The 26,565-nt window shown below is 33.6% G+C and overlaps 2 protein-coding genes and 1 pseudogene across 3 annotated transcripts in view; 2 read left to right on the top strand and 1 right to left on the bottom strand.

Moving 5' to 3' along the window:
* Positions 1–363: 363 nt before the first annotated feature.
* LOC120779111 (kelch-like protein 17) lies at positions 364–8,287 on the bottom strand. 2 transcript variants are annotated; one of them, XM_040111291.1, is made up of 9 exons: positions 8,200–8,287; positions 3,089–3,191; positions 2,792–2,965; positions 2,369–2,726; positions 1,923–2,294; positions 1,542–1,849; positions 1,009–1,216; positions 524–607; positions 364–464 (listed from the first exon to the last, which is right to left on the bottom strand). In XM_040111291.1, the coding sequence occupies exons 3-9, from the start codon at positions 2,941–2,943 to the stop codon at positions 417–419; spliced, it is 1,530 nt and encodes a 509-aa protein (XP_039967225.1). In that variant the 5' UTR covers positions 2,944–2,965; positions 3,089–3,191; positions 8,200–8,287; the 3' UTR covers positions 364–416. The 2 variants fall into 2 exon arrangements, with proteins under 2 accessions (XP_039967225.1, XP_039967224.1); XM_040111290.1 differs by lacking the exon at positions 8,200–8,287 and having other exon boundaries at positions 3,089–3,342.
* Positions 5,909–26,529, top strand: LOC120777142 (annotated as a pseudogene).
* The window catches only part of LOC120779110 (kelch-like protein 17), a 420,616-nt gene continuing 409,755 nt past the window's right edge, over positions 15,705–26,565 (top strand). The window contains exon 1 of the mRNA XM_040111289.1: positions 15,705–15,799. The gene's annotated coding sequence lies outside the window, so the exon portion shown is untranslated. The remainder of the gene's footprint in view (positions 15,800–26,565) is intronic.

Here is a 26,565-nt window from a genome sequence, read left to right as displayed (position 1 = left end):
CCTAAAAATTGGTATTGATAATTTTTGTTTAATAATTTGTACTGTATTTTTCTCGCAATAATAAGTTTGAAACCCAAATCGAAGGATAAATTCAATTTTCCCCCCCCCAAGAATCGTCTCTGGATCCGCCACTGATATTTGTAAGACAATAGTGAAACTTTATATTAGTTTTATAAGATAATTTATTTTAAAAGAATTTTTTAAATCGAAAAACGGAACAATAATTACATTATTTATTCACATCGGCGACAGCAAGGATTCAGGCACAACAAAACAGTTACGCACTTCACTTTCGGGTAATGAGCACCTTTCTACCCAACAGGAATTTTCTTCATCAAAGACTGATACACATGTCTTGTTAGCAGAGTTAGACTTGCCACCAATAGTCCACAGTTTATTGTCTAGCGATACGCAAGTCATCCAACCAAGACCAACTTCCAAAGAGCAAATCTGCGAAATGTTTTCTAGAATATTCAGTTTGACATCAAGCGTTTGGCGAAAATCAACTCAATATAGTATGTACCTGTGACCATGTGTCTTGCCGAGGATCGTAATGTTCAGCACCGTTATGGCTTAAAACATAAATGTGACCTTTATGTGCTGCTACCTGTAATATAAAAAGTAGCAATAAACGTTTTGTTTAGTTTTAATTGAGTTAAGAGGGCGACTAAATAAATCACTGACAATTTTCAATTAGACAATTTCGGTCATTTTTATTGAAGCGGAGTTACTTTTGCTGGTTTTGAAAACTTTAGTGAAGGCTGCAACGGAGAAATCAAATTGAATCTCTTATTATAGCGGCTGTACGTATTTCACAAATAAATTTTAATACTCTAGACAGAATACGAATTCCGATGACGTACATCTGTCTATAGTAAAAGAAATGTTAATATTTAAACACTTAAGTAAAAGCGTCATATACCGCTTTTCGACTCTTCCTCAGTCTACCAAATCATGACTTGATGAACGTTCTACTAATATTAAAAATTATAATTTAATCTAACTTACACCAGGTGAACTGTGACATGTTTTCATATCCGCGCAAGGAGTCCAATTATTCGAATCCGAATTGTAGCATTCGACGGATTTTAATTCCCGCCAATTGCCATTATAACCGCCCATTACGTAAATTTTATTACTTAATGTCACTGCACTTGCGTCATATCGGTCAACAATCAATCCGTTCACGAACTCCCAACCATCGGAAGTAGTATATCTGGAAATAAACAAAAGCAATGAAAACAGAATGCATATCTATAAACTGCAGCGTCAAACGTGACATTTCGCCAGTCTGTTAAAAAACGCTTAGAATTATTCTAAAAAAGTCGTTGACAATGTCAAAGTGTCTAAAGTCAGAAGTCAGAAGTCACTGAATTCCCTGCTTCTTTCATGGCGAAGTACCCTATTTTGTTTATTATCCATACTACCCTAACACATCTAGTCTGAAGTTCTTTCACCGTTAAGCTTAAAGTCAACCTTTAATCGTTAAAGCTCACAATTGTTATCGTTAGGTAATTCGTTACAGATTTAGATATATTCACCTTTCCACCGACGACAAATCATTATAACCATCATAACCACCAATCGCGTAGATTTTATCATCTAATTCGACAACGCAGTGAGACGTTCTTGCTTGGATCATGCTGGGTAAATTCTGCCATGTCTTATTTCGAATATTCCAGCTGCGGACGACTTTATGTGTGACACGATTTTTATAACCGCCAATAAATAATAAATTATCATCCTTTAAAATAGTTCTATACCCTGCGTAATCCAATTTTATACTCGCATATTCTTGCCACTTATCCTCAGTTTTGCTATATTGTAGAAACTTGGGATTCATTCCAAGCTATTTCAAAAATATTGTAAGTACATTAATTTAAGATAACCATTTTTGAATATAAGCCACAGTGTGCGTTTACCTCTGAGCAAAGCGCTAGGATTGTTTTCTCATTACAATTTGTAGCACTGACACCACGTGGTTCTGTAAATCGCATATTTATCATTGGCCGTACTGTAGGCTCTCTGATCCACGATAACGCCTTGAAGGCCAGCAGCTCACATCCAGGTAACGGCTGTATGTGTGTCATCAGAAAGTCCACATTGAATTGGGTAAGCCGGAGACAAGCTATTAAAAGTGGCAGTTGCTCTTGACGCGCAGGAACATTGTAATTGTACCAGCGTTGTATGGCATCGAAGGCATCTTCTTCACGGGTTATATTCAAATTGTCAGATACCAGAATACGTTGCAATTTTTCTACATCAAAATTCAAAAACTCATCGCTTCGGCTGATCTAGTATTATTAGAAAGATTTTAAATTACAAAAGTATCGTTATTGTGAGACATTACGTGTATATTTAGATTCACCTCCATGAAGTTCTGCGTCTCGTATTCGATGATTTTCTGTCTAAGAACTTCACATTGTGTTTCACGCTCCAGCGTATAAGCACCCTGTAAAGTGTATTCGTCGATATGTGTCATGATGTAGTCTACACTACTGCTTATTGCATCGTCCAATTGCAAAACGATTGCCGCATTTAGCATGGCAGCGACATTGTTAACGGTAATCAGGGCCTGTCCAGTGTAACAAAAGGTTATTAGACGCTCAAAAATATCGCTATCGATATCATTTATCTCGACGACTGGATTAGTGCCTTGATTGTCATTGAAAAGGTTCTCGAAGTAAGGGCTCGCTGCTGCGAGTATCAAACGATGCGCGGGTACACTGAAAAAAAATATAAATATTAATCTGTATAGTTTTATGTAAGCTGAGAACAAAGTAATACTTACAAAGCTGTTGGGTTTGAAACTTTAAATGTCACATCGATCAGAGACTGTTCGTCGTAGAAACTACATATTTTCGTCATTAATTTCTCTATAAATCGATTCTGCTCACTGGAATTTCTCTGAAGCGCAAGTGTTTGGGAAGAACTCGTGGCCATTGCTAGTTACTTAACTTTCCTTCTGTAATAAAATTACAATATTGATTAAAATATTTTAAAGAAGTAAATGCATCTGGAAGTTTTCTTCAAAATTAATTGTCTAGTGTACACTAAATCTGCGTCCGATCAGTGACTGTCTTCTTACCTTGACAACTTTGGTGGGCGATGGAACTCTGTGTCTGGTAATAAACTAACCGCAGTTCTTTATTTGTTGTTATCGCAGCTTTTAATCAAACGTTCCTGTACTTCTAAGGGTGGAAAGTAAAAAAAAGTTGTCTTAGTAATCTTAAAATCTCTCGCTCTGGTATTTAGTTACGCTTTATATGAGACCTCTGTGAAGTGCCATACTTGAAATAGCCTTTCTCCAACCTACACCCAAAATCATTCTTTATTAGTTTTTCGCGTAGAATTCGTTTTCTATATTGGCGACCTCTGGCCGCGTTTCAAAAATTAATAATCCTGATCGATCCAACACAGGGGTGTTCATAGTTCTTTTGCGAGCCGAAATGAGTGCGAATGAATTATAAACACCCTGGCCAGGGTTATTTTTTTAAAGCGTGCCCGAAGCAGTTTTCAAAATAATTGCTTTTCGGATAAAACGCACTATAAATCCGGATATGTATCTCAATGTTTAGTGCAATTAAGTAAGTTAAATATATAGTCTCTCTCAGTTAAAAAGATGCAGCAACGAAGTAAGACAGCGCTTAGCAATAAGAAAATGTTATTAATTTATTGATTCATTTAATATACATAAGTACATACATATGTATGTAAACTTAAAAAAAAAAACGCAGAAATTATTTATTCTTTACAATCTTTAAGTAAAAACATGCTCGTATACCGAAATGTAAGCTCACAGACGAATAAACAGAATTCGGCAACGTAACATGGTAGAGGACATGTAGTGGTGTGGAAGGCTAAGTTCGGGTGTCACCGAACATTTTATACTCTCGCATGATAAAGTGATAATCGAGATTTCATTATCCGTCATTTACATATTTTTCAAATACCGTATTTTTATTCCGCTATCATCATTGGTTCCTAATGTACATATATACTCGTATTATACAGAAAAGCCATCAGATGGAATTCAAAATAGCGTTATATTGGAAGAAGGCGTGGTTGTGAACCGATTTCACCCATATTTCGTACACGTCATCAGGGTGTTAAGAAAATAATATACATATACCGAATTTCATTGAAATCGGTCAAGTAGTTCCTGAGAAAATTTTTGGTCCATAAGTGGGCGACGCCACGTCTATTTTCAATTTTTAAAAAAAGCCTGTGTGCAGCTTCCTTCTGCCATTTCTTCTGTAAAATTTAGTGTTTCTGACGTTTTTTGTTAGTCGGTTAACGCACTTTTAGTGATTTTCAACATAACCTTTATATGGGAGGTGGGCGTGGTTATTATCCGATTTCTTCGATTTTTGAACTGTATATAGAAATGCCTAAAGGAAACGACTCTATAGAGTTAGGTTGACACAGCTATAGTAGTTTCCGAGATATGTATAAAAAACTTAGTAGGGGGCGGGGCAACGCCCACTTTTTCAAACAAATATGCCCCTCCCTAATGCAATTCTTTGTTACAGCTTGCACGGACGGACGGACAGACGGACGGACGGACAGACGGACGGACGAACAGACAGACATCCGGATTTCAACTCTACTCGTCACCCTGATCACTTTGGTATATATAACCCTAGGCACGATTCCGATTAATGGGGCATGTGCGGATAGGGGAGCGTCTCCAGAGAAGAAATATCTAAAAATAATATAAAAATAACTTTTATTTTTTAAAATATTCACGATTAACATTTCAAAAATTTGCACTAATAACACATGGTATTTCTCTATGTTTCACTAAATTTTTCGACATTTTTCACTCTGTATATTTAAATATACAATCTAAATATTGAAATAAGTTCACATTTCACTTTTATTTTGCTATATTTTACCTAAATTTATTTATTTAAAAATCACTTAGCACACTCATCGTTGAAAAGGTCAGATTGTTTACAATTATGAGGAAAACGAGCCTTGCCACATCTTAAACAGCAAATATGTAGGATTTTTAACAATTTTTCTTTGTTTGTTTTTTCGCGTGATTCTTTTTTCTATATTAACTATAAAAAAAACTTTCTATATACATACAGTGGCTCCAAGCCAAAGTCGGACACCGTAGGAAAAATTGTTGCTTCCTAAAAATATTTAAACCAAAGCAGTTAGAAAAAAAGGTAAAATATTTTTTCAATTACTTATTTATTTCAGTTCCAAAAAATAAAAACAAAACATATAAATTAATTCAGTATTATAAAATATTCTACTAAAACATCAAATAAGAGCAAATTCAATGCACAAGCCAAACTCGGACAGTAGCAACAATCTTCTAAATAAATGCAACTCTGTCAAAGAATTGCAACCAACTTCAAGTAGAGTGTTTGGCTGACTAACGGGAATTCCCTGATAGTTTTTTTAATATAAATATAGTTGGAATTACGATTTGTGATTTGAAAATGTCTAGGCAAAGAGGCCAAACCAGTATTGAATTTAGAAAGTTGGTTATTAAGCATTCCAACGATGGAAAATCCGTGCGTGAAATTGCGGAAATTGTTGACAGAAGTCGTTCTACTGTCCACGATATAATTAAGCGCTTTAAAACCAACAAACAAGTGGAAAACAAGCTTAAAGCTGCACACAACAAGATTTTTACCGATGCAGATAAGCGATACCTGTTGCGAAACGTTAAAGATAATCCTTTCCTTAGCGTACCAAAGTTAGCTGTTACAGCTGAAAATTAGTTGGGGAAGAAATCTAGTGCATCTACTATTAGAAATCTACTTCATGAAGCTGATCAAAATGGTAGAAAGGCCCGACAAAAGGCGTTGATCAGCAAACGAAATCAGACCATCCGATTAAAATTTGCAAAGAACATGAAAATAAGGATTTTTCGTTCTGGAAAAATGTTATGTTTACTGACGAAAGTAAATTTAATATTTTTGGCTCCGATGGAAAACCATATGTTTGGCGGAAACCAAATGAGGAGCTGCAACTGCGCAATCTGAGACCAACTGTTAAACATGGTGGCGGATCGGTAATGGTTTGGGGTTCATTTTCGGCTTCTGGACCACTATCTTAACATTTTAAGAGAAAATTTACCAAAAAGTCTTGAAAAATTGGATCTCAGTGATAATTGGTATTTCTATCAAGACAATGATCCAAAGCACAAGGCCTACAAAGTGCGTTCTTGGTTACTTTATAATTGCCCCCATGTTCTGGAAACGCCACCCCAAAGTCCAGATATTAATCCGCTCGAAAATTATTCGACAGCATTCCGTATCAAGCAAAAATGATTTGAAATCTATCTTATTACAAGAATGGGAAAAAATCGAACCTAGTTTTTGCGAAAAATTAGTTAACTCAATGCCTAACCGGCTCAAAATGATTATTAAAAATAAAGGTCTTCATACAAAATATTAGTTTTTAAAATATATATCGAAATTTCAAAAAACTCGTTGACTGTCCGAGTTTGGCTTGTGCATTGAATTTGCTCTTATTTGATGTTTTAGTAGAATATTTTATAATACTGAATTAATTTATATGTTTTGCTTTTATATTTTGGAACTGAAATAAATAAGTAATTGAAAAAATATTTTACCTTTTTTTCGAACTGCTTTGGTTCAAATATTTTTAGGAAAGAACATTTTTTTCTACGGTGTCCGACTTTGGCTTGGAGCCACTGTATGTATATGTGTAATATGTGATTTATGTAACTGAAGTACTTTCGCGTAGTACTCCTTTCTGGTTAAAAGGATGGTTAAATTTCGGTTATTATATCTGTCAGCGCTTTCCATTTATTTTTGATAATACGTTGTTTTGTATATTAGGTGACAATGTAAATAATATAACGGTACCTTCAAATTGCGGCGCCAAAGAAATCGGAATTGTGCCATCATTTTTGCTGTGAGGTGCAATTGAATTGAACTGCTATAGATTGGTAACCACAAAATCTGAATTTTTAAAAGCATAAATTAAATATGTATATCAGCCGCTGTTAAGGGGTTAGGGATAGTCAGAATTTTCGCAAAATTATTTTTTTTTGCATTCTCGTTAAGTGTATTATCTTAGAAATATTCTCTAAAAATTTCACGTTGATCCGATAATTAGTTTTTGAGTTATTCGACAAATAACAAAGAGAGCTCGGGCTCTTCAAAGAGCTACTTTAAACCTTAAACGCGTTTTTCTCAAAACTATGTTTTTTGAACTGGTGACAACTGTAACTCGAAAACTGCTCAGTAGATTTTAATGAAATTAATACAGCTTTTAGAATACATAATAAACTCAGGCCTGATCGAAGGATTTTGTTTTTAAAAAATTTAGATTTTTTAAGACCAATTAACTGTTGATTTTTCCTCAAAAATTTAGAAAAAAAAAACTTCCTGAGGCCGCCATTTTGTTAATTTTTGAAAAAAAGAAAACTCCTTCGATCAGGACCGAGTTTACCTATTTATAAACCTAATTTTTTTTTGTCCGATTGATTTTAGATGAATCTCCAAGGACTTATAGTTGTCACCGCAAGTACCTTTTTTTAGAACAGGGTCAACACAAACAACTACTACTTTGGAAATATAATTTTTTTTTTTGGAATTTTCGTGACTTCAAGTCAACACATTCTATAATAATCCCATATTACCACTTTTGTAAAATAACACAATTTAATAGCAAAAAAAAAATACTGAAAATTGTCCTTTTTTCGTGCCTCTGACTACCCGTAACTCCTTAAATGAGTTTTCTGAGTATTGGAAAATGAATTAAACTATCAGGTAATGCTTTCTTTAGTACTTTTTATATGATTTGATCACTTTGGCTGCGAGTCACTGCACATAAACTGTTGAAAAATTCACTTTCCGCTCACAAAATTTGTAATATTCGCGTTAATACAAACGTTTGGGCGACCTAAACTACAAATTTCCCTTATTTTTAATGTACATACAATATTTAATTTATTCCTTTTAAAATTCAATTCACACACTATGACAGCACTACGTACATACTTATGTGTATATGTACATATGTGGCTTAAAAGTTTTATTCGCTCGATTGCCCCATCAGCAGAACTAACAACAAAAAACGTTTCGCCGGCTAAAGTTCTGCAAGAAAAATAACATAAACATTGAAAATTGTTGTTGTTATGTGATCTGAAATGCTGACTGGCACGTTGTACTTTGCTAGAAACGCGTAAATTAATTTGATACTTACCCCGTTATTACAATAAAGTGCAGAAACAACAACAATACAACTTCTGCTTTCTAGTATTTCGACACATACATATGTATGTGCATATATTATTCCCGCTTCCTACAACACAACTGGTAAAAGAAAACTGAACTGAATTTCTTGCGTACTCACAGCTTAATGAAGATAAAGCATTTTTCTATACCACCGATCGTCTCGTCATTGCTCTCTTGAATCACTCAAATACAACAAACTCAGCGTTTTTTAAGGACAATACACAAAATGATCGCAGACGGCAAGCAAAGTTGCGCTGGCGCCGTCTGGCTAGCTGTGGCTCCCACGAAAATAACAGTGCTCTGAGTTATTCCGCGATTTGTAGATATGGGCATACACTTCCCGTCAATAGGTTAGACGCAACCGACTTTCGTTAGTATTCAGCTAATAAACAATGGCCTGGGTTAAACACTAATACTTGCAGGATAATTTTCAAAAGATTTACATATGTATAAATTTAACAAAACATTGTCATAAAAAAGTCCATTCTCAGACTAAAAGAGTTCATTTTAGCCTTGTCACAAGAACGAATACACTTTAGGTGACTTATTTTTTAGAAGAAAGGTAGTTTCTTTTTAATTGTTTTGATACTTATTCTCATAAGGTGTGTTACATTTTTACTTGTTTGCTGATCTGTTGAAAGGCTAGCGTTTACTTTGGCTTAGTACCCAATCTTAGTTGCCGACCAATTTCCATTGGTAGAAATTAAAAATGTGAAATTCTGTTCGAGAAGTTAATGCCCATTGTCACCCTCTAAAGTTCTTCCAATATGCCTCTGGTTCTTTTAATTATCTGTCAAGTCATTCAGATGTGCTTTACTTGTTTACTAAGATTTCGTTGCAATAAGCTTAATGAGTGAAAGAAGTCTGCTTTTTGGCATTCCTACATATGTATGTATGTATGTATATGCTCTTCTCTTCCCATTTTTGCTTCAAATATTGTTCAAATTCGATTGAGTTCTTGATTTTCGATCGTTTTTTGATCAAAATAATTTTTATATATTTCTTACAGAATAAGTTTATTCAGTCTTCAAATGCGGAGGTATGTTTTCTCCAGTCAATTATTTATTTAATTTTATTTTCGAATTTTGAAAGAAAACTATTTTGCCCAACTAAGGCAGGCCTGGCAGAAAAGAGAGCAGTTTATTAAAGAAAAAATCGGCTTATGACTCGTGTATTGCTTTGCGGCACGGAGGCCCAACGTGCTAGTTTGATTTTTCGGTGTACAGTATCTTATAGAAGTATTTAAAATTTTTAAGAGCAAGGAGCTACAGTAGCTGACTTACATATACATATGTACATACATACATATACATATGAATGTGACGCCAACGCGCAAATGGTGGTAGAAGGCAATAGAAATCGTTCATCAATTATGTAATTTTTCTATTAATATTCACTCAAATTATAAGACATAAAAATCGATTTCCGACTCAATGCTGATCATATTGCAGCGTACCGTAGGCATACTGCTTTGTGATTGGTGAACTGTCGCGCTCGCATGAAGTCCGTTACACATCTGCTGAACGATCTCTCATGTCACATATGTATGTGTAACTCATATGTGAAAGCAGCGAAGTTCGCTTCACGGGAGCGCAAAAGGCGTGGCTAAAAACGATTCAGTAGAAATTTAGTTGTTGCCGAAGCATTTTGTGCCATTTCGGGAACTACATACTTACATACATACTTATGTATGTTGTTGTTAGTTTTTTATTGATCTTGTTTCGCAATTATAACGCAGCTACCACTATAATTTTAACAAAAGAGCACTTTTGCTTAAAAAAAAAATCAAGAAAAATAAAAATAAATATTTTAAAATTATCTTTTTTGATAAGGTTTTAGGAGTATCGCAGTTTTTATGCCAAAGTGGCCAGACTATATGTATGTTATCTACAGTATCCAATATTTACATACATACATATGTACATACATACATACATATGTACATAAGTATGTATGTACCTATTGTAGAACCGTCTTTTCAAATAAATACTTTTCTACTTACATATTTAGGGTTTCTTGCAAATCACTTAGTACCTGAATTTTTGACAGTTTAACATTGTTAGATACATAAATCTCAGTTGATACCATTCTTCAAAGTGGCATTACTTCTTCATGTCTAAACTAATTTACTGCAGGGCCTATTCCGGTGGTAAAATGTACATAGTCATTTCCATTGCGCCCGCATCGGTTTCGCAAAATCATCAACACAATTCCATTCGTGAATTTCAGCCGTACCAACTGAACACTAAAGGAAAAATGGAACGGAAAAAGGAAACGGAACTCAAGTTTATTTAAATAATTAGTACCAAAGTATTACTTCGAAGATCGTAGAGCTATAACTGGAAATATTTCTCCAAACACCTTGTGATGGAATCTTACGACAGTTTTTAACAAGAGAGCGCCAACAGACACATAATGTTTTATAATAATAATTTATAATTATAATAATTTTTTGCATGTAAAGATTTTGAGTTACTCTCTGTTCCAGTAGCAATAGTTACTGAAAAGGCTATCTCTGGAAGAACATTTCACATGTGCACAGTGGCGTAGCTACATACCTAGGAGCTATGCGGGGCAGTGCCCCGCAGCCCTCGAGTCCTTACCAGAAATCTCGATCGAACTGAAATTTTTAAAATTATGGTTCAATTTTATTTGATGTTACCACTCATATTGACACCCGCAAAGTCAATAAATTGTGTCAAATCTATAGATTTCGGTTAAAGTGACTCAAATAATGCGGCACTGCAGTGTTGGTTGAGAAGCCTACTGAAGAAGACTCGACAATTATTGCAGTTGGAGATACCACCGCCATCGATCATGTGAGCGTGGATGATGTTTGCATGACACACATAAGAGCGGAGTGTTTGGAGGAACCACAGACCTCTACATTTTTCGAAAATGTGTACGACAAAGCTTCTTCTGACTAGAAGAACTTCACGAACACAATATTAAGTGATAACGAAAAACTTCAAATTCTTGATATTGGACCTTTACAGCTTTCAGCACAGACATCAACAAGAACAATAGGTGTTTTTCAAAACGTTTCGTATTGTAAATATGGGCCAGGTAATCGTATTTGGTTGAGTTATTCCAAAATACTAGACGCTGCCCATTGTCAACCCCACTGGTTATTTGCTTCACAAAGGAATAATGTTTGGTGTACGGGAATTCGAGATTGAAACCATTTATCAGAAAGAATTAAACAACACAGTTGTTCCAGTGGCTCTTCGGAAACATGTGCTGTGTGTGAATTTTTAAAAGAAACAAATTTTAATTAAAAAAACCGCCATTATTATCATATTCTTATGTTGCGGTGTGAAAATGGGCGAAATCGGCCCATAACCAATCGAACTTCCCATATAGCACAATTTTGAATTCCACTTGTTTATTTTACTTTCCAGTACACAAATCAAAAAGCTGTAAATGTGACGGGATTAGACTTTGCACGAATAATGTCTTTAGTATGTGACCATGACAAAAATTATTTAAATCCAATAAAAAATGTTCAAGCCCGTAGGTACCCGATATTTAGACCCCGGTACCTATAGTTGACTTTTAATCGGTAATGTCAGTAAATGTCTGAGATACATATATAATTGAAATTCAGAAATAGTACTTTCCTAACAATGTTTTATCTGTATGTAAAGATTTTTAGACTTCTTGGTGATTTGGTACAGCATATATCGGTCAATATGTGAGTTAATTTATAGAAAATAAGAGAACATGTTTTACATATAATAGTGTATCTTTGTGCCTAAAATATATACATTTGAGGGAAAACTTGGACTAGCCCCTAAATAAATAATAGATATCAGTATTTTTGAACATCCGGCTGACTTTTCTCCATATGACTGGTTCTACACTTTAAAGTATTTCATTGGCCTTGATTCTTGCAACTTGCAAGAGTATGAACTTGGCCCTTCCTTACTTGTTTTTATATGTTGTTACACATATAGTAAATATGTTTGTGCCTTGTTTTTTTGGTGCAAAATTTTATCTTGTTAAAATTATAGTGTAGTAGCTAATACGTTATAATTGCGAAACTGTGGTCAAAATAATTTCCCTACGAAGTCATGTGACAACAACATCAATAAAAAACTAACAACACATACATACGTACATAGTTGCCGAAATGGCACAAAATGCTTCGGCATAAATACAACTAAATTTCTACTGAAGAATTTTTAGCCACGCCTGGAGCTCTCCAATGAAGCGAACTTCGCTGCTTTCAGATATGAGTTACACATATGTACATACTCGTATGTAACATGAGAGATCGTTGAGTAGGCGTGTAACGGACTTCATGCGAGCGCGACAGTTCACCAATCACAAAGCAGTATGCCTACAGTACGCTGCAAAGTGTTCAGCAATGAGTGGCTAATCGATTTTTATATTTATATTTTATAATTTCAGTGAATATTAATAAAAAATTACATAACTTATAAACGATTTCTATTGCTTTCCACCGCCATTCGCGCGTTTGATTCATATACATACATACAGTGGCGTAGCTCCTTTATCTACTTACCTACAAGTTTCAAGAGGTGGTTCAAACAAAAGTGAATTTTTACAAAATACCTTCGATATTAAGTATATAAAATTTAGGAACTAGAAGCCACGCATATTCTGAAGTTCCAAAATTCTCACAATACGGTTTTTGATAGTAAATTTACAAGACATCTTATTAAAAGCCATAGGAAAAACCAATTTTCGCCCTATATCTTGTACACTTTTGACGCAATTTGCGGGAATTTTTGCCCGAAGTGGAGTTTTTAAATACCATTTTGCCGCCCCCAAGACGTTGCGCCCGGGGCGACGGCCCCCTGCGGCCCCCCTAGCTACGCCACTGCATACATACATATATAAGTCAACTACTGTACTCCTTGCTCTTAAAACTTGTAAATACTTTTGTAAGATACTGGGCCTCCGTGCAGCAAAGCAATAATCAAAACTATATCTACATACATACATACATTAGTACACTACTAGTCATAAGTTAACCGCCCAATGTTTGCTTCAATAAAGTGTTCTCTTTTCTTCCACAAGAGTCTTAGTAGCGCAAACTATTTTTTTTTCAAAGTTCGAAAAATAAAAACAAATAAATAGTTGACTCGAGCAAATAAAACTGCGCATTTGAAGACTCTAGAAACTTATTCAGTGAAAAATAAATAAAAATTATTTGGATTAACAAACGATCGAAAATTGATAAATTAATTGATTTTGACTAATATTTGAAGCAAAAAAGAGAAGAGAGGAGCATATTTGTATGTAGGAACGCCTAAAAGCAGTCTTCTTTTGCTCAATTAACCTATTGCATTGATATCTGACCAAACAAATAAAGCACAGCTCCATAACTGAACTTGATAAATAATTAAAAGAACAAGAGTCAAATTGGAAAAACTTTAGAGAGTGACAGAAGGCAATAACTTCTCGAACAGAATTTCACATTTTTAATAAATTCCCGCCAATGAAAGTTGGACGGCAACTATGACTGGGTACTAAGGCTAAGTAAACGCTAGCCTTTCAACAGTTTAGCGAACAATTAAAAATGTAACACAACTTATGAGAATAAGTATCAAAACAATGAAAAAGAAACTACATTTCTTCTAAAATATAAGTCACCTTAAATGTGTTTATTCTAGTGACAAGTTAAAAAGAACTCTTTTAGTCTGAGAATGGACTTTTTTTGACAATGTTTGCAAACACTCATTTTTGTTAAATTTATATGTAATTTTTTTTGAAAATTATCCTTGAAGTATTAGTGTTTAACCCAGGCCTTGGCACGATTCCGATATCTTTGGCGGAGGGGTAAAAAACCGAATTTCCGTATAAATGGGGTATGTGCGGATAGGGGAGCTTCTCCAGAGAAGAAATATCTAAAAATAATATAAAAATAACTTTTATTTTTTAAAATAGTCACGATTAAAAGTTCAAAAATTTGCACTAATAACACAAGGTATTTCTCCATGTTTCACTAAACATTTTCACGTTTTTCACTCTTTATATTTAAATATACACTCTAAACATTGAAATTAGTTCACATTTCACTTTTATTTTGCTATATTTTACCTAAATTTATTAATTTAAAAATCATTTAGCACACTCATCGTTGAAAAGGTTAGATTGTTTACAATTATGAGGAAAACGAGCGTTGCCACATCTCAAACACACGATTTTTCTTTGTTTGTTCTTTTGCGTGATTCCTTTTTCTATATTAATTATAATAAAAAATACTTTCCAACAGTTTTGAAGTTATAAAATTGAGTTGTGAAAACTTGTTCCATATACACATGTATATGTACATATGTATACATATATATTATACATTTGTACATATATGTATAATAAGCGATTTATGTTTAATAAAAGCAAATAAGTAAAAATCTATAATAATATTGTAAAATTTATAGCATATCGGGGTGTCTGAAGTACTTTCGCGTAGTACTCCTTTCTGCGTTAAAAATAAAAAAATTATATTGAGCTTTCGTTACAAAGTGGTTAAAGTGATTATATTTTTTGGTTATCTTGCACTCATATTCAAACAAAATTTGAGTTTTCGTTATAAAATGGGAAAATTTTGGTTATTATATCTGTCAGCGATTTACATTTATTTTTGATAATACGTTGTTTTGTATATTAGGTGACAATATATACATATAATATTATTATATAGTATAAAATAAATAGTTGACTTGATTATGTAATATATTACTATATTAAATTAAATAAAGAACATATCCACATGCATGGATAGAGGAATTTTTGGGAAAAAAGGAATTTCAGCGAATTTCTTTATTATCACATGGCAGCGTAAAGTGCAATTTTTAAAATAAAAATTTTTGAAATAAAAAACCTGCTAAAAGTGTAAAATGAGGATTTATTTAAAAGTTTATAGTTTAATTTAATTAATTTGAAGTGAAAAATTTGAGTAAAGAGTGTTTAATGAGGTGAAATAGCTTGTTGAAATGCTCGAATTTTGGGAATTTTTGAACTTTAAGGTCGAATATCTCGTAAACTAAACGTTTGCGGTACCTATAACCCTATATATTTTTTAATCAGGAGGACTTCTTTTCAACGGTACCTTCAAATCGCGGCTTATCAACTTTTGAATTCAGAACAGAGGTCATTAGCTAATTACTAACGCAAGTACGGGTGCGTTAACCTATTGACGGGGAGTGTATGCGCATACATATCTACAAATCAATACAATAACTCAGGGCACCGTTGTTTTCGTGGGAACCACCGCTAGCAAGACGGCGCCAGCGCAACTCAGCTTGCCGGCTGTGATCATTTTGCATATTGTCCTCAAAAAAAACTGAGTTTGTTGTATTTGAGTGACTCAAGAGAGCAATAAAGAGACGATCGCGTGTAGAAAAATGCTTTAGCTTTATTAAATCGTGAATCGCTAAGTTATTAAGTTCATTAATTGAATTTTGTTTAACGAGTTGTGTTGTGACGAGTGTACTTAATATTTAAAAATATATCCAGTGTAATATATGTATGTAAGTGAAAGATCGTAAAGTTGAATTTCTATTGCTATTGTTTCTGAACACTATTACAATAACGAGGTAAGCATCATATTAATTTACGCATTTTTATTAAAGTACAACGGAAAAGAAGACTTCTATAGGCGCTTAAATTATATCAATACAGAAATATCAAGCTGGTCCGCTGGTTCGACGCAAAGTGCCAGTCAGCATTTCAGATCACATAACAATAAAAAATTTCCAATGTTTGTATTATTGTTTATATTGTATTGCTGAAGCATTGTTTGTTGTTAGTTCTTTTCAATTTGTTGATAGGGAAATTGAGCAATTAAAACTTTCAAGCCTCCTACGTAGTGCTGTCGTAATGTTTGATCTGAGTTTAAAAAGGAAAAAATGAAATATACATACATATGTACATACATAAGTATGTACTTATGTATACATTTAAAATAAAGAAAATTTATAGTTTAGGTTCCTCAAAGATGGAGCCCGCAACAAATACATATAATTATTTTTAAATCGTCTTGTTTTAACGCGAATATTGCAATAAGCGGAAAGTTTTTGAGTAGTATATAACCCTTTGTTTCACCGGACAGGCCCTCATTACCGTTAACAATGTCGCTGCCATGCTAAATGCTGCAATCGACAAATGACTACCTCCTGACACATATCGATGAATACACTTTACAGGATGCTTATACGCTGAAGCATGAAACGAAATGTGAAGTTCTTAAGAAGAAAATTATCGAATACGAAACACAGAACTTCATGGAGGTGAGTCTAAATATACACGTAATGTCTCACAATAACGGTACCTGTGTAATTTAAATTTTGTTTCTAATAATACTAGATCAGCCGGAGCAATGACTTTTTGAATTTCGATGTAGAAAAATTGCAACGTATTCTGGTATCTGACAATTTGAATATAACCCGTGAGGAAGATGCCTACGATGCCATACAACGCTGGTACAATTACGATGTTCCTGCGCGTAAAGAGCAACTGCCACTTTTAATAGCTTGTCTCTGGCTTACCCAATTCAATGTGGACTTCCTGATGACACACATGCAGCCGTTACCTGGGCACAATTCCGATTTCTTTGGCGCCGCGATTTGAAGGTACCGTTGGAAAGAGGAAGTCCTCCTGATTAAAAAATATAGAGGGTTATAGGTACCGCAAACGCTTAGTTTACGAGATATTCGACCTTAAAGTTCAAAAATTCCCAAAATTCGAGCATTTCAACAAGTTATTTTACCGCATTAAACACACTTTACTCACATTTTTCACTTCAAATTAATTAATTTAAACTATAAACTTTTAAATAAATCCACATTTTACACTTTTAACAGTTTTTTTACCGAAGAAATCTTTATTTTAAAAATTACATTTTACACTCGTAGTGAACATCATGTGTGTGCTAAAATTACGACGAAATGGAGCGCTGCCATGTGATAATAAGGAAATTCGCTGAAATGCCTTTTTTCCCGAAAATTCCTCTATCCATTCATATGGATATGTTCTTTATTTAATTTAATAAACAAATATGTAATGTTATATACTAATATTATATAATAATATTTAACCATTTTGTAATGAAAACTCAAACTTTGTTTGAATATAACCAAAAACAGTAACCACTTTTATAACAAAAATAACCACTTTTTAACGAGGAGCTGCAATATGCGAAGGCCAGTTATTTTTTAAAGCGCGGACGAAGGCTTCGCCAACGCAAAAGGTGTACTACGCGAAAGTATTTCAGTCAGCCCGGGTATTCGCTCGACCAGGGTTATTTTTTAGAAGCGCGGCCGAAGGCCGCCAACGCAAAAGGTGTACTACGCGAAAGTATTTCAGTCACCCCGGTTATTCGCTCGACCAGGGTTTTTTTTTAAAGCGCGGCCGAAGGCCGTACGCCAACGCAGAAAGGAGTACTGCGCGAAAGTACTTCAGTCACCCTGGTATTCGCTCGACCAGGGTTATTTTTTTAAAGACATGTACCGAAGGCCGCCAACGCAGAAAGGAGTACTACGCATGAAAGTAGCTTTCAGTCACCCCGATATGATATAAATTTTACAATATTATTATAGATTTTTACTTATTTATTTTTATTAAACATAAATCGCATATTATACATATACATACATATGTATTGTATATATGTATATATACATATGTATATAAACAAAGAAAAATCGTTAAGAATCCTACAAATTTGGTGTTTGAGATGTGGCAACGCTTGTTTTCCTCATAATTGTAAACAATCTAGCTTTTGCAACGATGAGTGTTCTAAGTGATTTTTAAATTAATAAATATAGGTAAAATATTACAAAATAAAAGTGAAATGTGAACTTATTTCAATCTTTAAAGTGTATATTTAAATATAACAAGAGAAAAATGTGAAAAAATTTAGAGAAACATTGAGAAATAACATGTTTTCTTAGTGCAAATTTTTGAATTTTTAAACGTGAATATTTAAAAAAATATTAGTTATTTTTACATTATTTTCGGATATTCCTCGTCTGGAGAAGCTACCCTATCCGCACATACCCCATTTATATGGAAATTCGTTTTTTTTACCCCGCCGCCAAAGTAATCGGAATCGTGCCGTTACCTGGATGTGAGCTGCTGGTCTTCAAGGCGTTATCGTGGATCGGAGTGCCTACAGCACGGCCAATGATAAATATGCGATTTACAGCACGACGTGGTGTCAGTGGTACAAATTGTGGTGAGAAAACAATCATAGCGCTTTGCTCAGAGGTAAACGCACACTGTGGCTTATATTCAAAAATGATAATCTTTCATTAATGTACTTACAATATTTTTGGAATAGCTGGATCCCAAACTGCTGCAATATAACAAAGCTAAGGATAAGTGGGAGGAATATGCGAGTATAAAAATCGATTACGGACAGTATAGAACTATTTTAAAGAATGATAATTTATTATTTATTGGCGGTTGGAAAAGTTGTGCCACATTTAACACCGTCCGCAGCTGGAATATACGAAATAAAACATGGCAGAATTTGCCCGCCATGAACCAAGCAAGAAGGGGACACTGCGTTGTCGAATTAAATGGCAAAATCTACGCGATTGGTGGTTATGATGATACTAATGCTTTGTCGTCGGTGGAAAGGTGAATATATATAAATCTATTACGAATTACCTAACGATGGCAATTGTGAGCTTTAACAACTAAAGGTTGACTTTAAGCTTAACGGTGAAAGCAATTTAGACTAGATGTGTTAGGGTAGTATGGATAATAAACAAAATAAGGTACTTCGGCATGAAAGAAGGAGGGAATTCAGTGAAATGTTATGACCTGATTGAATCTGACTATAGAAAACTTTAACACTTTGGCATTTTCAACGACTTATTTTGAATAATTCTAAGTTTTTTTATAGACTATGCAACGTGACGTAATGTCACTTTTGACTCTTCAGTTTAAAAATATGCATTCTTTTTCATTGCTTTTGTTTGTTTCCAGATATACGACTTCCGATGGTTGGAAGTTCGTGAACAGATTGATTGTTGGACGATATAATGCAGGTGCAGTTACCTTGAATAGTAAAATTTATATAATGGGCGGTTATAATGGCAAAGAGAAAATAAAATCCGTCGAATGCTACAATCCGGATTCGAATACTTGGACTTCTTGCGCGGTTATGACAAAATCTCACATTTTACCTGGTGTAAGTTGGATTAAAATATAATTATTAACATTAGTAACAATTAGAACGTTCATCAAGTCATGATTCGGTAGAATGAGGAAGAGTCGAAGAACGGTATATGACGTATATGAGTAACTCCGTTAAAACAACAACAACAGCGGTATATGACAACTTTACTTAAGTGTTTAAATAATAACATTCCCCTCTTTGGATTTCTTTTACTAAAAGCGGATGTACGTAATCGGTATTCGTATTCTGTCTAGAGTGTTAAAATTTATTTGTGAAATACGTACTTCCGCTATAATAAGAGATTCCATTTGATTTCACCGTTGCAAACCTACCCTAAAGTATTCAAAACAAGCAGAAGTAACTCCACTTCAATAAAAATGACCGAAATTGTCTAATTGAAAATAGTCACTGATTTATTTAGTCGCCCTCTTAACTCCATTAAATTTAAACAAAACGTTTATTGCTACTTTTTATATTACAGGTAGCAGCACATAAAGGTCACATTTATGTTTTAAGCCGTACAGGTGCTGAGCGTTACGATCCTCAGCTAGACACGTGGTCACAAGTACATATATTGAGTTGATTTTCGCCAATCGCTTGATGTCAAACTGAATATTCTAGAAAACATTTCGCAGATTATCTCTTTGGAAGTTGGCGAGGGTTATATTGCTTGCGTATCACTAGACAATAAACTATGGGCTATTGGTGGAAAGTCTAAATCTGCTGACAAGTCATTTGTATCGGTCTTTGATGAAGAAAATTCCTGTTGGGTAGAAAGGTGTTCATTACCCGAAAGTGATATGTATAACTGTTTTGTTGTGCCAGAATCCTTGCTGTCGTCGATGTGAATAAATAATGTAATTATTGTTCCGTTTTTCGATTAAACAAATTCTTTTATAAAAAATTTCCTAATAAAAATAATATAAAATTTCACTATTGTTATACAAAAATAATTATTTTGAAAGCAGGGGATGGTGCTAAACGCACTTGAACTGAATGTTAGGAATCCGTAATATGAGACCAATTCTAAAATCGGTTGAATCCACTAGCTTGACGACTACTGGTGTAATAAATATGTATTTTCATGGATGTGTATATTTGTACTTGATCTATAAGAGCATGTAGGAGAGCAAGAGAGGAACAGCTCTCTTAAATGTGGTCTTATAACAATCACAGTTGCGTTAATAATAGAAAGGTGAAAATATAACGTTAAAAACAAGGACCGAAATTATAAAGCTAAAAATAATGTCTGGTTTCAAATAAATAAAGAGGAAGTAAATCATGTTTTCAAATACAACGGCTGTCTTTTTTAATTTTTCACATTTTATTTTTGTTTCTTTTTTATTCCGATATTATTCTTTCTTTTTAATTTTAATTATTTAGTGTCTTTTTCTTAATTGTTTCTTATAAATTTTTTGTTTTTGTGATTTATTAATTTTTATACTTTTGCACCAGTTGTTACAGAGTATTATACTTTTGATCACCTAACAGTTGTACGTATCTCCTAAAACTAAGTGAGATAGATATAGGGTTATATACATATACTATATGTATATATGCAAATGATCAGGATGACGAGAAAATTTGAAATCCGGTTGACTGTCTGTCTGTCCGTCCGTCCGAGTAAGCTGTGACTTGAGTAAAAATTGAGATATCTCGACGAAACTTGGTATGTGGGTTTCTTAGTACAAAAAGATTCGAGTTCTTAGATGGGAGTAATCGGACCACTGCCACTAACCACTAACATAACATATAAAGTTCCATAACTAAGCACTAAATTAAGATACAAAGCTGTAATTTGGTAAAGAGAATCGCAGTAGTAAGGGACATCTGTGCCCCGCCCTCAAACAATTTTAATGTACATATCTCCTATACCACTTAAGCTAATACAACCAAATTTTCTGAGTACAAATTTTATGAGAACTTCTACCGATAGTGTGAAAATAGATGAAATCAGAGGATAAGCCCGCTCACTCCCCATATAACGGTACTGTTCAAAACTACTAAAAGGGCAATAAATCAATAACTAAATACGCCAAAGACGTTAAATTTTACCTCCGAGATGGTATGAGAGGTCTTTATTAGTTCGAAAATTGTACGATGAGCGTGGCACCGCCCACTTTTTAGTGAAATCCCAAATCTCGGCACTCGACCAACCGATTTCGACAAAGTTTAGTATATGGCATTCTACTTACATTCTTATGTTACATTGTGAAAATGGACGAATCGAAGAATAACCACGCCTACTTTCCATATAGCACAATTTAAAATTCCACTTAGTTCTTTCAGTTTCCAGTACACAAATCTAAAAGCAATTAATATAACGGGAAAAAACTTTACACGAATAATGTCTTTAGTGTGTGCCCTATGACAAAAAATATTTAAATCCAATAAAAAAAACTGTTCAAGCCTTTAGGCACCGAATGTTTAGACCCCGGTACCTGTAGTTGACTTTTGTTCGAAAATGTCGGTCAATGTTATGTATATATATAATTGAAATTAAGGGATAATCCTTCTCTTATAATGGTATGTTTGTATGTCAAAAATAGATTAAATCGGACCAATACTTTCCTTAGCCCCCATATACTTAATATAAAGATTTTCGAACATTGGGTGACCTTGTGCCGCACATATCGACCAATATGTGAGTTATCCCAATGGAAATAAGAGAGCGTGTTTTATTCATAACAGTGCATTTTTACGCCTAAAATAGATAAAATTGACCGAAAACTTGATATAACTAATACCAGGACTTTCGAACATTCGGCTGACTTTACTCTATATGATTGGTTTTACACTTTAAAGTATTTTCCTGACTTTGATTCTTGTAAGTTGCAAGAGTATAAATGTTCGGTTGCACCCGAACTTAGCGCTTCCTTACTTGTTATTGTTTTATTTCTATTTACTATGCAAATTACAATTTCAAGGTTATTGGCGAACTTTTTTTGTTTATTTAATGTAGGACAAACATGAGGCAAAGATTTTAAAAGAGTTGATTAAGTTAAATTTGAGAACATTGTCTCCGTTAACATATTCGCATATACCTGCATTAAAATGTTACAAATGATATTTTCTTTAATATTAACGATACTTTGGGTACATTGAAGCTATAAAACAGGTGCATCTTTTGTTGACATAAAGGAAAAAAAATACCTTTATCTTGATTTTTGCCAGTCGGTTTGTACTTCTTATATCGGCTTTTCAAACAAATGAGCAAATTCTTGGAAAGAAAAGGTCATATGCAAGGATTCATTTTGATAATAGTACATTAATCTAAGTATGTATGTATACAAATTTATTAATTACCGTTCAGGAAACCTTTTTTTAGCACAAACAATGACTGTAGGTCTAAACATGTCAACTTCAGATTTCTAATTTTTAACCGTTTGTTTTGTTTTTCTTGACATGTGCAGGAATGTGAAAGAAAAAGAGTTTCACGAGTAGCTGTGGTTTTTCTGCCTCATAGCCTATAGGATTAATAAATTTTGTTTTTTTCTTGTGTTTTTTTTGGTTTTACGTTAATACGAGTAAGGTCGCGACTTTCCTTTTGATTATATAAATATCGTACATGTACATGTACAAGTACATGTGTCATAGGTGTCCTTTTGTTACGAAAACAGTGACGGTCAGTTGTCAGGTAAGTTGTACGTCAGCGTTTTTTATAGGGTTGCTTTTTGACTTTTGATGTCTGACTGTCAACATGGAATGTATGTAGGGTTTTGGACTACTTGTAATGAGACAACAACAAAGCAAATTATATCCTGAAATGGTCTTAAAACAATTTCGCTTTCTAATAATGCACTTTCTTTAATGAAGACAACCAACCTATCGTATTTGTTAAATTTCTGAAATATTGATTTCACACAAATCCACAAAAAAAGTTCAGAAGTGTTAAATTGCCACAACCCCACCACAAGGGATGATGAGCTCATCAAAGATCATCTTGTTGTAATCAAATGTCGTTCACATCAACATCCTCCAATTATTTATATTTTTCTCGCTTTACTTAAATACCAACAATCTTCTTTTCGATCGGCGTTTGGTGACTGTGATGGTCAATCCAAAGAAGCAACATGGTTTTCTTGTTTTTGCGTAGAAATCGCGCACTTTCCCCTCAGAAAGTTGGAGGATCACTGAAATCGATTTAAGTTCTTTAACAATATTTAAATTTCTATAAAATAGCACGAACCTGTTAGAGCTCCTTTTGAATGGATCATGTAACTCTTCATTTATTTTTATAAGCGAGTAAGCTGCTTAAAATGCTTAGCCATATGCTCTTCAATTTGCTGTTGCTGTATTTCGTATATTTGATATATACATATGTATATAAGTACTACATATATGTACTATATACCATACACCACCATATGCATATTTTGTTTATACCCAATTCTATTTTGAGACATTGCTGCTGCAATAAAATCAGCATATCTCCAGCTTTAATGTAGCCAAGAGACACATTAAGGCGGCAAACAGAAAATGTCATCTCGACTTTCGCTGATATTTAAAGTCTGAAGTCGATTGTGTTCTATAAATAAGATACACGAACATTATACCACCCACACATGACAAGATTTACTATCTACTAAAATACTAGATACACCCCATCACTCTTTGATTCAAGTGCTTAAGAGAAGCGTCGATTCGCCTTCTGCTGAATAAGCCGGCATAACTGACGTGCAATTTTTTTTATCATGAACGCCAACAACCAAGACTTGGAGTAATATTCTTGAAGGCTGTTTTTTCCGGCCGCGGCTTGTAACGGGACAGAGGTAACAGTTTGAAATTAGCATGAATATGAACATTCTCGGAATCAGGGCTGGACATCCAGTAGCATGACGATTAATATATTCAGATATTTTTATTGTGAAAGTCTGCAGTGTGTACGTCACACAATATTTTCGCTCATCAAAATCGGAGGCAAACAACGAAAACATAATGTTTTCAGCAATATAATTAAAGCTCCATATTTTTATTGCTATATTCTTATCGAAGATGAATGTTATGAAATCTGCTTGCCACAAACAATGTTCCCAGATAAACAAACAAGCAAAGCTGTTAAGTAATGATTACTAATCATAATAATTAGTAATTAGATTATTATAATTAGAAAGGTGAAGTAATGATTATATTACGATTATTTTCAGATTCGGACGATTACTAATTGATTACGATTACAGATAATCGGAAAATAGTCAAGATTAATAAAAATTTCGAAAAAATAATCAAAAATAATAAAAAGTAATCGAAAAATAATTTGACTACTTTCGAAGATTACTTTTGATTGTTTTTGATTATTATTTTTTTTCGAAATTATGGCACTAGTGTTTCATGTTAGTTGTTTTTTTTTTTCCACTTTTTGTTATTACTACTGATGTTCATCGATTTGATAATTGATAACCTGTTGCATTCTTCTTGATTCTGCATTTTGTATAAAGTAAATATTTCTTTTGCGTATATTTTTTTGTGAGTGTTATGTTACACTTTACATACTTGTTATCAGGGTTGGGCATAGTACACTAAAAAATAAGTACAATAAGCTTTCTATTTCCATTTTTTATTTGCTTTCTTTAATACCAACATTTCAAAAGTACGGTCAGTGAGATTTTGTTTGCCATCGATTGACAATTCCAAAAATAGTACTCACCTAAATATTGCATTACAGTTACTCAAATGGGAGTACTCACTTAAATATTGCATTTCAATAACTCCAACTTAGTAACATTAGTTCAATTTTACAAATAAACTTACAAACTAACACTTAACTAATGCATGCTTACGTATCGTCGGCCTAGCTTTTCCTTATAAGCTAGCGATATTGCACATACATATGTATGTAACATATGTACTTTTGCTAGCATAAGTGCTCATTAGAATTTTGCCACTTTGTTTTGTAACTCTTTTGCTTGAATGTACTTACAGTGGGGAGCAAAACCGAGAACATATTTGCTTTCTTGAGGTATTAGCATTGATTGTCATGATACATTTTTTTCGATAGGTTTTTTGAAAGTTTGATGTTGATTCTTTATTATACTAGCATTGAATGGACTATAAAACTGCATACCCAAAAATATTATAAACGCTCTTATTAAAGTCCTTGAAATTTGTACGAAAATTTTGTAAGTTGTCATAAATTTTGTATACAGTTTTAAACTGTAATTCATATGACATTTTTTAGAGGATGAACTACATTTTTATAAAAATCTCTCCAGAAAATTGTATCGTGAAAAAAAATGCTAATGTCTCAAAAAGGCAAACATGCGTTCCTTTCTGCTCCCCAGTGTGCATTTGAACATTCACACAAACATATGTACTACATAATAAGTAACTCGCTTTACTACTGAGCTGCGTTGTAATTTTAAGAGTGCCAAATCAAGTAGCAAGACACCAAGAAATCACATTTTAATTCATAAAGAAGGGTGTGAGTTTAACTAGCAAAAGGAAAACATTAATTATGAATTATTGTAATTGTGGGTATTAAACATAATTGTTGTTAACTTTTAATAATAAAATTTATTTTTCGGTCTAAATGTCTGCAGACCGATTTTTCTGCAGACGACAGTATTGAAGATCTGGACTTTAATACTACTGGAAGTAAACGAAAGAGCTCATTAAGTGCGAAATCAGGACCGGCCCTAAAAAAAGTCCGTGTGAATTCACAAAAAATTATTTTCAAAGAAGAATTTTACACAGAAGTGGAAAAAGTTAGTTTTAAAGTTTTTAAATTAAAGCACACTATGAATTTATAATTTTTATTGTTAGATTTCCGATAAGACAACTTGTGCTAAGTGCGTTGCATGTCATCGAGTGATTAGAGGAAGCGGTGAAGTGACTTCAAATTTCATCAAACATTTGCAAGTCAAGCATAGTGAATGTTTTAAAACATACAAAAGTTATAAAACAGGTAGCCCTTTTGGCGGTAACATGCAATCTGAGTTCGATGGTAAACTGTTACATGCAATGATTGATTGTTCATTGCCCCTTTCCATTCTGGAAAAAAAAACCTTTATAGATCTTTTTCAAAGTACAGGTATGAAGGTGATGTGTAGGCAAACAGCGGCTAAGAAATTGGAAACAAAATATACCATCATGATGGAAAATGTAAAAGAAAACATGGTTTGTTTGGTCTGGAAATCATAGAAGCTTCCTTGGATATACGTGTCATTGGCTTACAGA

This window comes from Bactrocera tryoni, chromosome 5, assembly GCF_016617805.1.
Source record: "Bactrocera tryoni isolate S06 chromosome 5, CSIRO_BtryS06_freeze2, whole genome shotgun sequence".
NCBI lineage: Eukaryota > Metazoa > Arthropoda > Insecta > Diptera > Tephritidae > Bactrocera > Bactrocera tryoni.
This window is presented reverse-complemented; position numbering and strand designations above follow the sequence as displayed.